General features: G+C 40.1%; 1 protein-coding gene across 1 annotated transcript in view; it reads right to left on the bottom strand.

The window, feature by feature from the left end:
• The window catches only part of ric1 (RIC1 homolog, RAB6A GEF complex partner 1), a 33,628-nt gene extending 19,443 nt beyond the window's left edge, over window positions 1–14,185 (bottom strand). The window contains exons 1-2 of the mRNA XM_071465843.1: window positions 13,546–14,185; window positions 8,113–8,220 (exon numbers count right to left, since the gene is read on the bottom strand). Coding sequence (XP_071321944.1) covers window positions 8,113–8,220; window positions 13,546–13,686 — 249 coding nt within the window. The 5' untranslated portion in view covers window positions 13,687–14,185. The remainder of the gene's footprint in view (window positions 1–8,112; window positions 8,221–13,545) is intronic.
• Window positions 14,186–15,451: the final 1,266 nt, after the last annotated feature.

Here is a 15,451-nt window from a genome sequence, read left to right as displayed (position 1 = left end):
ACTCTTGGTGACCCTGGATGTTCACGCATGCAGAGATAATGATGCAAGAAGAGGCAGGTCCCTTGGTCATTGTAAGCTGAAGCCCAATTAACATGCAGGCATTGAGATTCAAAAGTCCCCGCATAGAGGAAGTTAGAGACAAACTTTTCTCTTTATATCCTTTGACAAACAGGAGGTGCAAAAGAGCTGCAGCTCCTAAACCAGCTGGTGGCACACTCAAGAGTCTTTCATGAGTCTGCAAAATAGGATGCAACTACAAATGCCAAGACCAGCTCAGTTTCTACTGCAGATACAAAACTGCAATACCAATCAAGGTCCCGCTTTAAAAAACATAAAAATAAGTGGCTAACTCACTGATTTATCGAGGTCCAGCAAACCGTATGACTGTCCTCTCTCACTTCCTCATAACAGCAACATCAGAAAACAATAGCCCAACTGTAGCCGCATTAAAATTATGTCATTTGTAGGAAACAAGCCAAACTAACCTGATATTTTAAATGTCATGTAATCAATAAACCTTGCTTTCCTGCATGAGACTACTCACTTACACTCAAAATATGTCAGCCTTGGTTAAAAAATAAGGTAAGGGGCAAGGGAGAAATTTAGCTATAGTTCAAATGATTGGGTTTTAGATTACTGCAGTAGATGAATTATATCAGTAGATATATTTTATAATGTCTTGCTTTAACCCGTTTCCCGGTTAATTAGAATATGAGAGGCACATAGTAGATGATACTGTAATTATAGGTTTATTGACAGGGCTTTAGTGCTTGTCACATAACACTTCCTCCTCCTAAGTTTGCACTTCAACACTATTTAAACCAACCATGATGATTTGATGCTGCATTTGATAGAGGGGAACTTCAAAAGGACTGACTTTATGCTGCTGTAAAACACAAACAAATAGAGATGAAGAGGAAAATGCTGACTGGTGCTAACTACTCCAGTTCGGGCTTGCAAGTAGAATGAAAGACTTTGAAAGTCTTTGAAAGCAGAGAAAGAGGCAAGTCATCAGAAAACTATACATAGTGTAATGAAGCCTTCCTACCACATGTTTAAACAAGCTCCAAAGGTCCCCACACACACACACACACACACACACACACACACACACAAACAGGGGCTCGTGGATTTATCTGCTGTGGTTCCCTTAAGTTAAGTGCACTTTTAACTATTGTATCATATTGGACAGAAATGCTTGCAACATTAATAACTGAACAATAAACCACACACGTTTTGCTGTAGAATAGTAGCTACTGGCATGCACTGCTATCATGTATAAACAGTGCACAACCATGCAATAGCAGAGCACAGCTGTGTGATGTGTATCTGTAACTACTGACAGCGGTCTGGAAGCACACAGCTGTCAGGTAGTCTCAACTGAAGCATGAGAGGACACCTGGTACAGCTCATTGCCATCAATTTATTTTTCTTCAACTTAAGCACACTCTCAAAGTAAACACAAAAACAAGATATAGTAGGAATGCATAACTCGAAATTGGTTTAGATCAGAAACAAAAAGTCAGAATAGAGAAAACTGCAAGTCTTGGTCACTGAAAAAAGTCGCTTTCCTGAGTGCTGCTGAGTGAGAGTCTAAAAACAGAGAGGGAACATTTTGGCCTCGGAAAGATCCCAAAACACACAGAAGAAGCTAAATACTAAAAACTATTTTCCCTGTTTGAAGAACTTCATCCTGCCTTGACTCCTGCCACACAAAAATGTCAATCCCTCTCGCTCTGTCAATTGCTTTTACTCTCTCTTGTGTGCTGTGCCTCATACACACAGACACACACACTCAGCTAAAGATAGTCCCAGCCATGGTTTAGGAGGGTGATTACGTTAGCCTCAAGGTCTGCAGAGTGTGTGAGCAGCCAAACATCTGGGAAACAGCTGGTACGGACTACTGCCTGGGTAACTCTTATTTGTTTTGCAGTCCCAGCTTCTTCAATGCTGCTATAACCTGTACCCTTAAACTACAATACTAATGAGGGTGAGAAAAGTCATGGGTTCTTGAAGATGAAAAAAAATGAAGCTAGTACAGAGATGTACTTTATATGTCATCATAACCTTGTATGTACCTGGTAAGAAAACAACTCTTTTTAACATGTAAAATTGCCATGTTATTTACCATTAAAAGCTGCCTTGTGTTTAAAGATACATGTGATTAAGTAATTAACAGAACACTAAAAAGACATGCCTTGTGTTTGGCAGAGTATTTGGTGGTGATTAAATTATGTTCACAAGAGGCCTATTAATATGAATTCACTCCATAAATCATGACATTTTTAACTCCTTTGCTTGATGCTATTTTAGCTGCTTTTAACATTAGAAATGTATCAATATTGCTAATGATATCACTGATCCTGCCCCTGGTATTATTTGGTGATGCTCAAAACCAAATTTTATGGTATCGCCCACCACTAATGGCTGAGCATAGTAGAACTAGTTGTGGTTGTGGTAAGTTTGGGGTCAGAGTTTGGTAAGAGGAAACATATTGACACAACACTGATTTTTTTAGCTGCTTTACTTCCTGACTCAGTAAAAGTTACAGGCGCGAAAATGCAATACAAATTTTATAAACAAAACTTTAAGTCGCTGAAGTTAGAAGAACAGCTTCTGGTCAGTCAATGTCACAATGACTTTACTACCACTGAGTGTTGTGAGAGTGGACCCAACAAACTGCTTCAAAATGAACAAAGCTCTTGCACTCAACATTTCCTGTTTGAAAGTATGTGCAAGTGGCAGAAAGAATAAACCCAAAGAAAGAAAAGTAAAAACATCACACAAAATAAGAACATCCTCCCAAAGGGCAAATCAAATTTGATGAAATGAAATGATTAAAGTTGAGACCATCATCAGGGACTAATGATCATGAGAGCATGAAAGTTTCATTACAGTTAGGGCTGCAGCAACACTGTTGGGGGGGACTGCTGCAAAAGACACAGTTTGTGGGTGTGACAGTGGTTTTATTTGAGTCAATACACATTTTGCCACACAGATGAACTGTTTGAATACATTTCACACGCGCACACTAACTCTAAGTGATACCACTCCTCCCCACATGAACTTTTAATACTTTTGCCCAGGTAGTGAGTGAACAAGTATGCCCCGGTATTTTTGGTATCTCCTGCACCTGCTCCCTGTTGTGTTTGGCTGGGTGGGCCTGGGATCAGGCCTGACTTGCTGCTTTCCCAGACACACATTCACAGCACTCACTCATGTGTACTTTGGAATCACTACAAGAGGGAGGGATGAGAGCACTGAGAGAGAGGCGAGAGAGAGGCAGAGATAGAGGCCAAGAGGTCATCCCTCTAATATTTACTAATAAATTATGTTGTCTACTTTAAGTCAATCTGCCATTTGTTTGTTGACATGAACTGGCAGTCAAAGCCTTTAAACGGCACCAGTAGAGACCTCTGAAAACTGCGTTGCCCGCTGAAAATTTCCGTCCATTGTTTTTCCGACAGCCTTCATTTCTAGGGCATTCTCTGGACTTTTGAAAACATTTCTGATAAAGGCATAAATATACTTCGTACCTTTTTTTCATAATACTTTAATGTGAAAACTTTACTTCATATTGTTGTTGTACCTTTTGCACATACAGACCTGTATGTGTTGCAACCCCTTGAGCACCAGACATAGTATGTCCAACAGAATGGCTTCAAGGACAAGTGGTGGTGTTTTGGGACAAATGTGCTGTTGTCTGAAACACTGACTTCTAAAAAGCTTCTTATGTCCTTGACAGGATTTCCTGGCAGTGTTTACAAAAAATGATGTGGGTGTTGAGGTTTTTGATGAAGTACTGACTAAGCATAACTAAGCTACATGGCACTGAATTGCAGGGATACAGGTCTGCAGAAAGTGATCTATAGCCCTGTTTTTAATTAATCAAATCAATTTGCTGCATTTTAATATAAATTAGCCAAATGTTAAATGTCCAAGTGTATGTATAAGAAACTTGCACATCGCAAGTGTAAAAAAAACAAGTCAGTCAAAATATTTGGTGTGTTCATGGATAAGCTGATAAACCACTGAACACAAACATTTGTACAATAATATTCGGGTCCCATAAAATGAGAATGGACTGACAGGCATGATTATATGAGGAAACCCAGTCTTAGTTATGGTATTAATCATGGCTAATTTGGTATTCTCAGACACATTATACATATTGCATTTTTATACACAATCAAACAGGTTTTACCAGAGCACAGTGTAATGGAGCTGTGTTGATTTTTTTAATCCAACTAATGTGGCTTTTCTGTGCAGCTCCTGCAAATGTAGTTAACATGATGCAATCAAACTAAAAAGGTAGATTATCAAACTTTCTTAATAACACTTAAATAGTCCAGGGAGTTCACACTCAGTCCCCACACTTGAAATCATGGATACAAGCAAACACAAAGCAGTAGATTTTTCCAGTAAAAGCTAATGATTCTAATAAATCAATTCCCTGTGTGAGGTTGTTTTGATGCCGTTTGCCTCTGTTCTTGGTCTTGGCAGTTGTCCTATATGTTGCAGATCACACGGCCTTTGGAAGCTGATTGAGTCATCTGCTGACTCGAGCACTTGACTTGTGTGTGATTACTAAATGAGACACTTCCTTCACACAGATAACTTGGCTGCTGCTGTTTGCTCAACTAACAATCATGAGTAATGGTAACAACAGAAAATGTCAGAGGTTGATGTACCGTGAAGTTCAGTTGTCCCCAATTTTGCAAAGGTGGAGTGTCATACTTTCGTTGCATTACATCACTACACATCTGGGTCTCATTATCAACGCCGGTCTGTGCCAAAATGCTCTTTCTGAGATATTCTTTATCAAGGCTGTAACACTGGAGAGTAATGTCAACGCTGTGCTGCTTTTGTTTAGAACAAAATCATAATTATTACAAGAAACATGTCAAACAAAGGCATTACACCACAAGCAACACCGACCAGCCGAATCAGTGCTTCTATTACGCACTCATAACATGAAGACCTTAAGATAAGCCGCCTGGTTTCACTACCACTGCTCAGACTCCTTTGTCTGCCTCAACATGTTTGACAGAGCAGATGAAGGATCCGCCTGTTCCTTCTCTGAACTCGCAGCATGTATTCAAGACCGTAGCTGCACACAGACAGGGCTTATTACCAGGGATTACACATGATAAGAGTGATTTACATTCCACCATGAAAATAATTAACATGCCATCCTGAAAACAGCATCTCAGTAAATCCAGCCATGATGTACACTGCCGCCTTAAGGGACACTCCTGCTGTCTCTCTATGAACACCACCACTGTTTATACACTAATTATGTACAAATAATGCAGCATATCCTCTTGACCTGAGTGGAATCGCTGTTATAAAGATTGGCCCCACAAGGTCAGTATAAATGTCAAAGGATGGTGGAATTTCACTCTTGAAAGCAATGTAGGTATGTGTTGAAAAAAAAAAAAAGGCTAACATAGACAGCTGACTGAAAATGATAATAGATAATGTACTGCATGCATAAACCCAGTCATAACCAATTACAATTTACATTTCATGATGTAGATTTTCATGGGAAATAGATATGGTCGTGAAACTGAACTGCAATAGATGTACTGATCCAACTGGAGGCTGATAGCGGAGGAGAGATCTGGCTAAACTAACATCAGTAAGCTTGTGTGGGCTTACGTGCAGAGACATGCTGGTGAGAACATCCTCGGATCATCTTCATGGAAATGAGCATGAATTTTTAAGCTTTGTGGGCTGATAATTTACATATTCTTTTGGTTTTGGCTTCATCTCCAGAGTTTACCCAAGGATGGGTTTATAACGATAGGAAGGAAGATCCAGGGGGGAGAATTTCCATCATCATCATCAGAAAAAAAAGGGAGGGGGGAGGGGGGTGGGGTGGCTGTGTATCACCCTCTTATCACATTTAGCATTCAGGTGAATTTGTACTGATTCTCAAAACACACACAAAAAAATCTCCATCTCCCAAAAGAGCTGAGGTAGCTAGATCCTTTTGGACGGCTGTTCCCAATATAACACTCGCTCACAAACCTGACCTGTTAAAATAAGGTCAAGGTTCAAGGGCAAAGGTGACTGACACCAATCTTACCACCACTTTGTACACTAAAGAGATACTTTGACAGTACAGTTATAAACCACAGAACAACAACAGCCTGTTTGAGAGAGAACTACCGTTTCACTCTGAGTTGATTGACTCCCAGTCAGACAGAAAGTACCGGGATCAGCAGAGGACAAAGTGTGACACAATTGTAGATAAGAAGCAGAGTGTAACTGAAGGATCTGAGTATTATCATCTTGAAATGTCACAGGCCAGTCTGCTTAGTGACCCTTATTGATTTATCTACTACAGACAAATTACTGCTGTTTGGCAATTTCAGGATGTTACTGTTGAATCCAATCGGTTTTAACTTTAAGAGCCAACTGTGCACTTTCAGATGGTGCAATATTTGCCTAAATCAAAACATTCACAGCTTAAATTGTTATGCAAGTCGCCACTCAGGCAGCGCTAAACCTGGAGATACTGGTGGCCTTTTGTGAGATGCACACCTGAAGTAATGGCGAAGCAAGTCAAAGCATGTCTAGCTTCAGGTATCGCATTCCTTTTCTTACACACATTTTACCAGGAAGAGTTCCTAACAGTGTCCTGCCTCAGAAGTCCTGTCAGTGTACCTAGTGCTTATAAATAGTCAAAAATAATTGACAAGATTATTTCTACTCAATCAGTTACAATTCTGTATCATCTTGATCTATTCTTAAAAATACTTTCCATTATCTTTACAGTAATGTTATAGCACTTAAAAACTACTACTTTCACATTGTTGTCCCACTGCTGCACACAGTATGATCTGTGTATGATTGAAAGTGAGGTTGTTACATGATGTAGAGAGCTCAGGGACTGTGTTTCGGTTCTGCTCTCACTGCCACGGGAATACCATCCTTGTATCTGGAGCTCAGCGGAACAGTAAAAATAGGGCAAAGTGCTGTTTAGAGAAGTGCAGCTACACTTTCATTTTACTTTTTAAAGCATTTGTCACACTCATTCTACTTTAAAACACTACAGCGACAAGGAAGCTGCCTGTGTGATTTTACATAACAGCAGGGTCCTGATGAAATTCTATTGTCAGTGAATGATTACTGAAGCATCTTGGACCCACTGACAGAAACTCCACATGCAATAAATCAAAGTGCTAGCAAAATGGTAAGAGGAATGGTTCCTGTTACAGAGAGCAGAGAGTATGAGAGGAGAGTGAGAAAAGCAGTGAATAAGAGGTGAGATACATGACTGGAAGCTTGCTGGTCAAAGCCCTTAGATAACACCTACTAAAAGTGCAAGAGAGCAGCTTGTTACGCAGGTGTTTTCATTTCATTTCAACCTTTTATCACCAACATCATACTGTGAGTGGACTACAAAGATGATCAAATCTTCACTTTAGTCAGACACGGCCACACACTCCCTGACCCCTTCCAGAAATATTGTGGATGATCAACAACAACTTTAACAATCCTGATGGTGCACCACAGATTAGGCTGCTGCTCTCACAAATACTCATCTGTCCAGGAACCAATCCTAATGGGTGCAATATTTCAAGTAATAATTTTATTCTTTACGATTTTGACTGTATGATTGGGAATTTATTACTGCAGTTGACCCTACTTAGCAAAAGAAATTAATAAATAGGGTGCTTGACGAAACCCAATTTTGAGAATCATTTAAGCTTAATATTATGATATATAATATAGCTATAGCTCAGGAGGCAGAGCAGATCATCTATTAATCAGAAGGTCTGTGATTCGATCCCTGACTCCTCCATCATGAATGTGTGAGTGAGCAAGTGAATGTGGCAAGTATTGTAAGGCGCTATATAAGTGAAGTCCATTTACCACTTCATTACATGAAACATAATCTTACTCTTGGTGACGACTTGTGGCTTTATCATAATATAATGCTGAGCTACAATTGATTAGTAACATTTGAGGATAAAATTTGTCAGTGTCAGAGCTTCATGTGGGGTGAACAATAATACAATAAGCCACACTCTTTTCCTGATTTCCAGAAGATGACATGAATTAAACCACAAATGAGATAAGATGGTAGAGTGCCGTACTTACCGCCACAGCTATCATGGAGTCGTCTGGTTTCCATTCTGCCTTCTGGTAGAAGCCAAACTGGGCCGCCGCCTTTGCAGACTCGATGTAGCTGACTATCAAAACACTGGGCTGTGGGAGGGGAACAGGGATATGGGAAAGAAAATGAATACTTTAAACATCCTGCTGGTCATAGTCATCTGATTGCCACATATGACAACATCAGCAATCTACTGTATATTATCACATGAAAAATGAAGCATGCGAGTTGCAATGTAAACATTTCAGTTTTATTAAAGCTCACAGTTGAGCTTAAAAATGGTACAGAACTTGCACAAATTAACTGGAATGAAAAAATGTTAACTTAAAGCAGTCTTATTACGATTTTCAAACTGCTGTTATTTATAATTTGTATAAAAGAAGTTTAGCTCCATCTTTGTGTTAATTTAAGATCTTTCTCACACTATAAATTCAGCTAATTAAAATAAAACTAATCATTGTTAGACTGAAAATATTTTGGGGTCCAATGTCCCTTTTTCACAGCAACACACCACCATTTATTAAAAATATATATTCAGTTGAATCATTTTTTAAACATGCTGAAAGAGTGACATTTGGAAGCATTATAATATTTGCAGTGATGATTGACATTTGATATTTAGCACTAGCATGCTGGAAGGAGATTTGTTGCCTCTCATTTAACTGCTTAAATGTAGGTTCACTGGCAATACAAAACAATACAAATCAAATTCTGTTTCAAAATAATGGGATGGCTATGATACCTGGCTACTGCTACACTGCCCAGTTTTACCTTGCGAGGCTCATTTATTCTGAAAAAAATATATTTCAAAAGCATGTTCACGCTATTCTTTACACCATGCGACACGGACAGACAGATGAACAGACTTTGCCTGAGGCTGTTGTCCTTAATTTGCCTCTACCTCTGAATCACTATGGCCGATATTTGTCTGGATCACAGAACAATCAACATCACCAGTTAATTCCCATCCCCTAATATAACACTATTGTAGGTTTGCATCTTCCACTGTCTGCCCTTGTTCTCTACAAATCTGTTTATGATCTGCAGTAAAATAAGAAGCAGAGGGTAACTTATGATTTATATAAATGTGTAACTTAAGCTGTTGAAGATGAGAAATGGTAATGAAGTCATTTATTGTTCACCAGAAACCTCAACACCTGGCAAAGTATAATTCAGTCTGCCACTGGCATTATTCATCAACCAGTGGAAATTCCCTGCTGATAATTCACAGTTCATTCTTGTTGTAAAGCTGTACAGTTTTACTATGCAATGCAATTTTATTACTGAAGTTGAATTAATACTTAATCATGCTGTAAATATATCTAACAGAGTTGTGTGACTGCTAATTTGCCTCCTTTCTTGGCAAATAACATGAGGCTGGTAAACACGTTTCTTTAGCTTGGTGCTACCATTTGGCTGATCTCTTTTTATTCCAGACACAGAAATAGGAAGTAAGAAACTGCAGCATAATCATTTTTGAGCCAAATTATCAAAAGAATATGATGGTCCTGTATATTCTAAAGTAAGGCAGCTAAGTCTGTTTTCAGTCAGACATGTAACAGTCCTTGACATTAAGAGAAAACCAGGACACAGTTAACTGAATGGCTTTAGTTTGGTAACAAAAGCAGGGAAATATCACATGTAATGCTAACTATGCAACATTAGACCTTGTACCCAGTCACTGTAATGAGAGAGCGGGCTTTAAGTATTTCTACCCTACAGTGTCCCTTTCGTAGAATTAAAACTTAATGCCAGTGATACCTGCACTGGTGAAGCTCACTCACTGGGAGACAGAAAGAGAAAACCCATTAGGAAATCTGTAAGTTATAGGAATAAACACACACATCTACCACATATGGTAGCAGCTCAATTGAGCGGCGTATGTAGCAGGCTCTGAGAATCAGGGCAGTTTAGTTTTGTCTCTGTACTTCAGCACATTGGCTATTCTCACCATTAATTTGAGGTTCACATCTACATCTAATAAACTGCAGAGACTATATGGTGTTTTGCTGTCCTTTAATGTCATGTTTTCACTCCTCTCCTCTGCTGCCTGTTTCACCACTCACACAGAGCAGAGTAGAGGAGAGACAGGCTGACAACCAAAATCACGAGAACAAATGTTAAGTGCAATAAAAGCTTTACATGCAAGTGTTATAAATTCCTCTAAAACCAAAAAACTAACCCTAATCAACTTGCCCGTTAACACACAGGCAAACCTGCCAGCAGTAAAAAGTGACCCAGAAGGACCTGAGTTTGAATGACATGAATTAAGAACCAAAATACACGAATCTAACTGAGCTAAAGATGAAATGCTTTGTAGGGCAGATGTGACTCGTGCCATTTCTCATGCTCTACCACACTGTCTTGCAGTCACTTGGTGTAACTAAAGAAATCCCAGGGAAGCATAAAGGATTTCTCACAAACAACTATGTGCAAACAATACGCACACATGCACACACAACATGCTAATTTTCACAGACACCCAGAGCCAACTCTGGTGGTACTATTGCATAATAGCACTGCCACACCAACACAGACCATCTCTATTCCTAGACATCCTGTGCAGTATAACCCCCCCCCCCCCCCCCCCCGTAGCAGGGTGACAGAACATAATGGCTACAAGGCAGAGCTACTGTGCTGCACGGCTTAGTAATAATGCCTTGACTGAACTAGCCGGGCTCAGGCTGCACTGGCCAAGGTTGAGGATAGATGGGATTAAAGAGAGTAGACCTGGTTACAAAATGAAAGATGAGAAACGGCAGATTTACAATCACCTACATTCACCACTTTAAACAGCAGAAAACAATATCTATGGAAAGTCTATCTCCACTCCAAATCATGCTATGATATGAACCATGACAGAAAGAAATAATTTTCTTTCACGTGACAAAAAAACCCCAACATTTATAACATAGATTATTTTGAATTATTTTCTCAGATAAAACTGTGTCACAATTGTAACAGCATTTAGAATAAGTAAGGGAAATACTGATTGTATTTCATCACATTGTAATGACCCATTTCCCACACTATATCTAATTTAATATCCTAATGCTGATATTGTATTAATATATTGTCAAATGTGCAATATGTTTGCATTAAGAATGTATTTAAATGTATTTAGGAAATATAGAACTTAAAATAATGGAGCAAACAAGCGCCTCTACTGCATCCCTGTGTGTTGAGTTGGGATGGATACTGAACTGAACGGGCACAATGGACACAACAGATGTGAATGGTGCGTGTCAGGAGGAAGAGGCCGTTCCAATTGACATTCCTAAGATTACCCTTTTCCCGGACGCCTTATTGATACTCACAGGCAGGTAAAGTTCTTAAGGAAGAGGGGAAACAAAACACGGTCACATCCTGTGTGGGCCTCAGGAAATGACTGCCCCTGATCCATTGTTACTACATCTCAACAATATACAATCCATGTGGAACACAGACTGCATTAAACAATGTGCTCAGCTGCAGCTTTTCAGATTAAATGCATGGCAAAATCTGATGTCCTCAAACTAATGAGGACATGACTATACAGTTCACAGCATAGTGCTGTGTTCGAAAAGCTACAGGACTTTTCGACTAGATCACATGCTGGCATTGGAATCAGTGCTAAGATTTCATGAGTGATTCTGCATTTCCACGAAACTGAAAGTTGAACTGTTACTTGACTTGGTGCAGGAGTTGCCTAATGAAAAATTATGTAACAGCCACACAGATGGACAACATTATTGTCTGGAAGTTTAAATATCCTGTGAGCAAATAAATCCAGATAATCATCTGTGGTAGCTACTGCCATTTTGCACATTGCCTCAAAACCCTGGTGAGTGGAAATTCTGTATCACAGTATCGACCACAACAAGTCAAAATTTATTTATCATTTTTAGGTGCTCAGCACCACTTTTTAAAGTCCTTGCATTTGTACTCACTATAGACTACTTTTTAAGGTTTTTGTCAACTTGTCAATGATTTATTCCATTGGTTTGGAAAATATGGATTCCTCCTATATCTAGCTTGTCTTTGAAGTTTTAAATATTTGCATTTCTCTCGCGGTTAAGATTGCCATTAGAGCATTCATCACTTTGACAAACTACTGGCTTAAAGTATTGCCATTAACTTCTGTAGTTTAACGCCCATGTCTCACTCGAGTGAAATCAATGGTCACGCAATGATTCTGGTCAGCTTATGCAAATGACGGGTTTATGGCATCATGATGTAACATCACAGTTCCCTTGGCTCTAGACCAGCAAGTGCAGGAGCTGTAATGGAATCAGTTTAACCAGCTGTTTTGGATGTGACGGTGGATGAAAGAGTTTGTGATTTAGTCAGGGAAGGGGTTTCAACACAGGACCCATTATGTGAAAAGCTCATATCAATTAAATGAATGTGACTGATAAAGGCCTTGGCTCAAGAGTTCCTGTACAAAGCCAAGATAAAATTCATCATCTGTTTGAAAAGACTCATATAAAAACACAAAAAGCGAGGAAGTCAACATTGGCTTTCAACTACACAGAAGCCTTTTCGAAAAAAGCAACTTTGTTCCAGAGTAACTGTGAAATTTTCCGTCTGTCTTATGCTGCTGTGGGGGAAAGAATGAAAATAAAGGGATCAAATGATGTGCTGGCTTGATTGTTTTCATCAATCATTTAACTCTGGCAGCCTATTGAGCTGCTGCCTGACAGAACATACCACAGCACACACTCAGTGACTATTTGTTTTAAACATCACCGGAAATCCCATGCTGATAATAACTTAAACTTTGAACTTGAAACGCCTTTTGAAGCAGTGTGGTAAAAAAATAGAAACATTTCACCCAAAGTACTGAATGTACCCGAAAAATGCGACCAGATTACATATCCCCCGGGGGAGGTGAACTGCCCTCTGCCTGACATAAAGCATTCATCAGGTGAACTTCAGTTCCTGGGGCTACAAAGATGAAACGCCACCAACCCTTTGTCATGAATGAGGGAGTAAATGGAAGCAACTCAATTCACATACAATGTAGTGATGAAATGCACTACCGTCTCTGTGACAGGCACACGTATGCGGATACACTCAACCTGTTATGATGCGCAACAAAGTCACCTGTCATCTTTGCAGTAGGTGTGTATCTGGCAGCACATCAGCGTGAATACCTTCAGTTTGCTCGTCGCTTACGACACCATTTTGCTCTCCGTGTTTATTAGCTGTGCTTTTAATAAACATGAAAGGCGGTCAGCCAGATTGCCACGCAGTAATAGTACGCGTGTAAAAAGAAAAAAAATAATAATAATAACGGCGGTTGTAGTGTTTGAAGCAGGTTCAATGCACCATGCTCACCTTTGCCGAAATGAAAGCAGCGGTACGCGCATTATTTCTGTCTGTACAGCTGAGTTCATGAGCATGACATGAAGTGAAGCTGCAGCTGGTTCACTTACCCGACTGAACCAGATGCTCAGCTGCGTCTCTGACAGCACGGCGAAGTAAAACCTCTGGGAGCTGGGCTGGATGTGGAAAGGCTCCTCTTCGCTCCTCAGCGGACAAAGCAGCCTCCGGGGCCAGCCGGTGAGAAAATACATGACTGCAAACTCTCTGCGCCTCGACACTGCAAACAGTGTCGCAATGCCAGGTCGTCGGTGCCCCTTATTCCTCCTAAAGTGTTTTTTTTTTTTTTTAATCCAAGCGACTCATGGAGCGGCGCTTTCTGTGAAAAAAAAACAAACTTTGAATAGGTATAGGCAGTCCAGCGTTTACCCTGGTCAGGCTATCAATCCATAGATGCCATGCAGAAATTTCCAAGCAGCCGACGGAGCTACACAGCTAGCTCCGGGCTAGCACTGGATTTCCAAGTTGAAGCTAATGTGCAACGGCAGCGTAACCGAAAACAAAAGCAACCAGGTCCGCGGCGACAACATACAGCAACAAACGGCGTGCTGCGGCTGACAAATAGGTCGATTAACTTTGACTCCCGCTGCCGTATCAGTCCTTACGGTGTCTGGACCAGCGGTGTTTAATAATAGCAAAGTGTCCAGTTTTCACTCCTCTGTGCCTCACGGTCGCCATCTTTACAAGAGTCTACGAAACTCAAAGCTGATTGGCTACGGGGAAGAAGTTTGCGTCGTGTTGACATCTGACGTCATCTCTCCGTTATGTGAATCCAAGGTTGAGTCGAAGCCAACGTGGCTCGGCGCTGACATCTGGTGGTGTAAGAATAAAATGTCTTCAAACCCTGCAAGAAAAACGCATTTTCATCATTTGTTACTGAACTCATCATGTACCAGTTTATGTCCCAGCTCTGTAAACAAATTTGGTATAACAATACATCCACTGTATGAGGCTCTCTATGCATAAAACTTTAATATGTATCGTAAATGTGTTATTTAATGTTTTAATCAACTTGCACATGTGCTACTGTTCGTATATCTACATCTTTTAACCTGTTTTATTGTCTTTATATCTTTATATTTTGTCTTTGTGGAAATAGCATGCAGCTGGATGGCACAGCCAACCGGGGGTTCAAATCCCAGACAAGGCAACCCAATAAAGGTCCTCAGGATTAGACCCCTGACACTACAAACAAGACTATCACCGAACATGAGGGAGAGAAATATAACTAAAGTTACAGTGAGGACATTAGGATTTCAAAGACTGGATATGTGGGTGCATGGTGGAAAAGAGAGGAAACTGATCAGGACTCAGGGGCAAAGTTACCAGAAGGCAGGATAGCAGATGTACGGGACATCTTGAAGGGGTTATGATGAGTATGCAAGGTGATCACCCATAGTAGACATGGCAATGTTATCAGATATGCAGGCGGAATACTAAGACTAACTTTAAGAAATCGTACCGCTAAAAGAAGAGAAAGGCCCTAATGCCTAAGATCTAATAGTGCAGGCTGTGCAAAGTTGTCCCTGAGACAGTCAGGCTCATAGTAGCACGGTGCAAGAGGAAAGCTGGGACAGCTGGGACGCTGAGAGGCATAACCAAGTGTCTGGAGTAGTGTACAGGAACATCTGTGCCCAGTATGGATTAGAAATCCCCACATCCCAGTGGAATGCACCACAGATTTTCTCCCTGTGGATGTGGATCATGATTTCTCTCTCTCTCTCATATATGTACCAGTCTCTCTCTCTCTCTCTCTCTCTATGTATATATATATTTTTAAATTTATGTTTATATTTATATACAAACACACAATTTATAAAAGAAATAACCTTTAATGCCGATATAGCAATAAGAAGAAGCAAGAAGAAGAAGAAGAAGAGGAGGAAGAAGAAGAAGAAGTTTGCTAGTTTCCTAGCCTAGCAAGCTGTCTAATTAATGCTTTAGAGTATCTTCTATTTC

Source organism: Trachinotus anak, unplaced genomic scaffold (assembly GCF_046630095.1).
Source record: "Trachinotus anak isolate AG129_WGS33_773 ecotype Australia unplaced genomic scaffold, CSIRO_AGI_Tana_v1 ptg000028l, whole genome shotgun sequence".
In the NCBI taxonomy this organism is placed as follows: Eukaryota; Metazoa; Chordata; class Actinopteri; order Carangiformes; family Carangidae; genus Trachinotus; species Trachinotus anak.
Note: the sequence above shows the minus strand (reverse complement) of the source record. Positions and strands in the feature narration are given on the sequence as shown.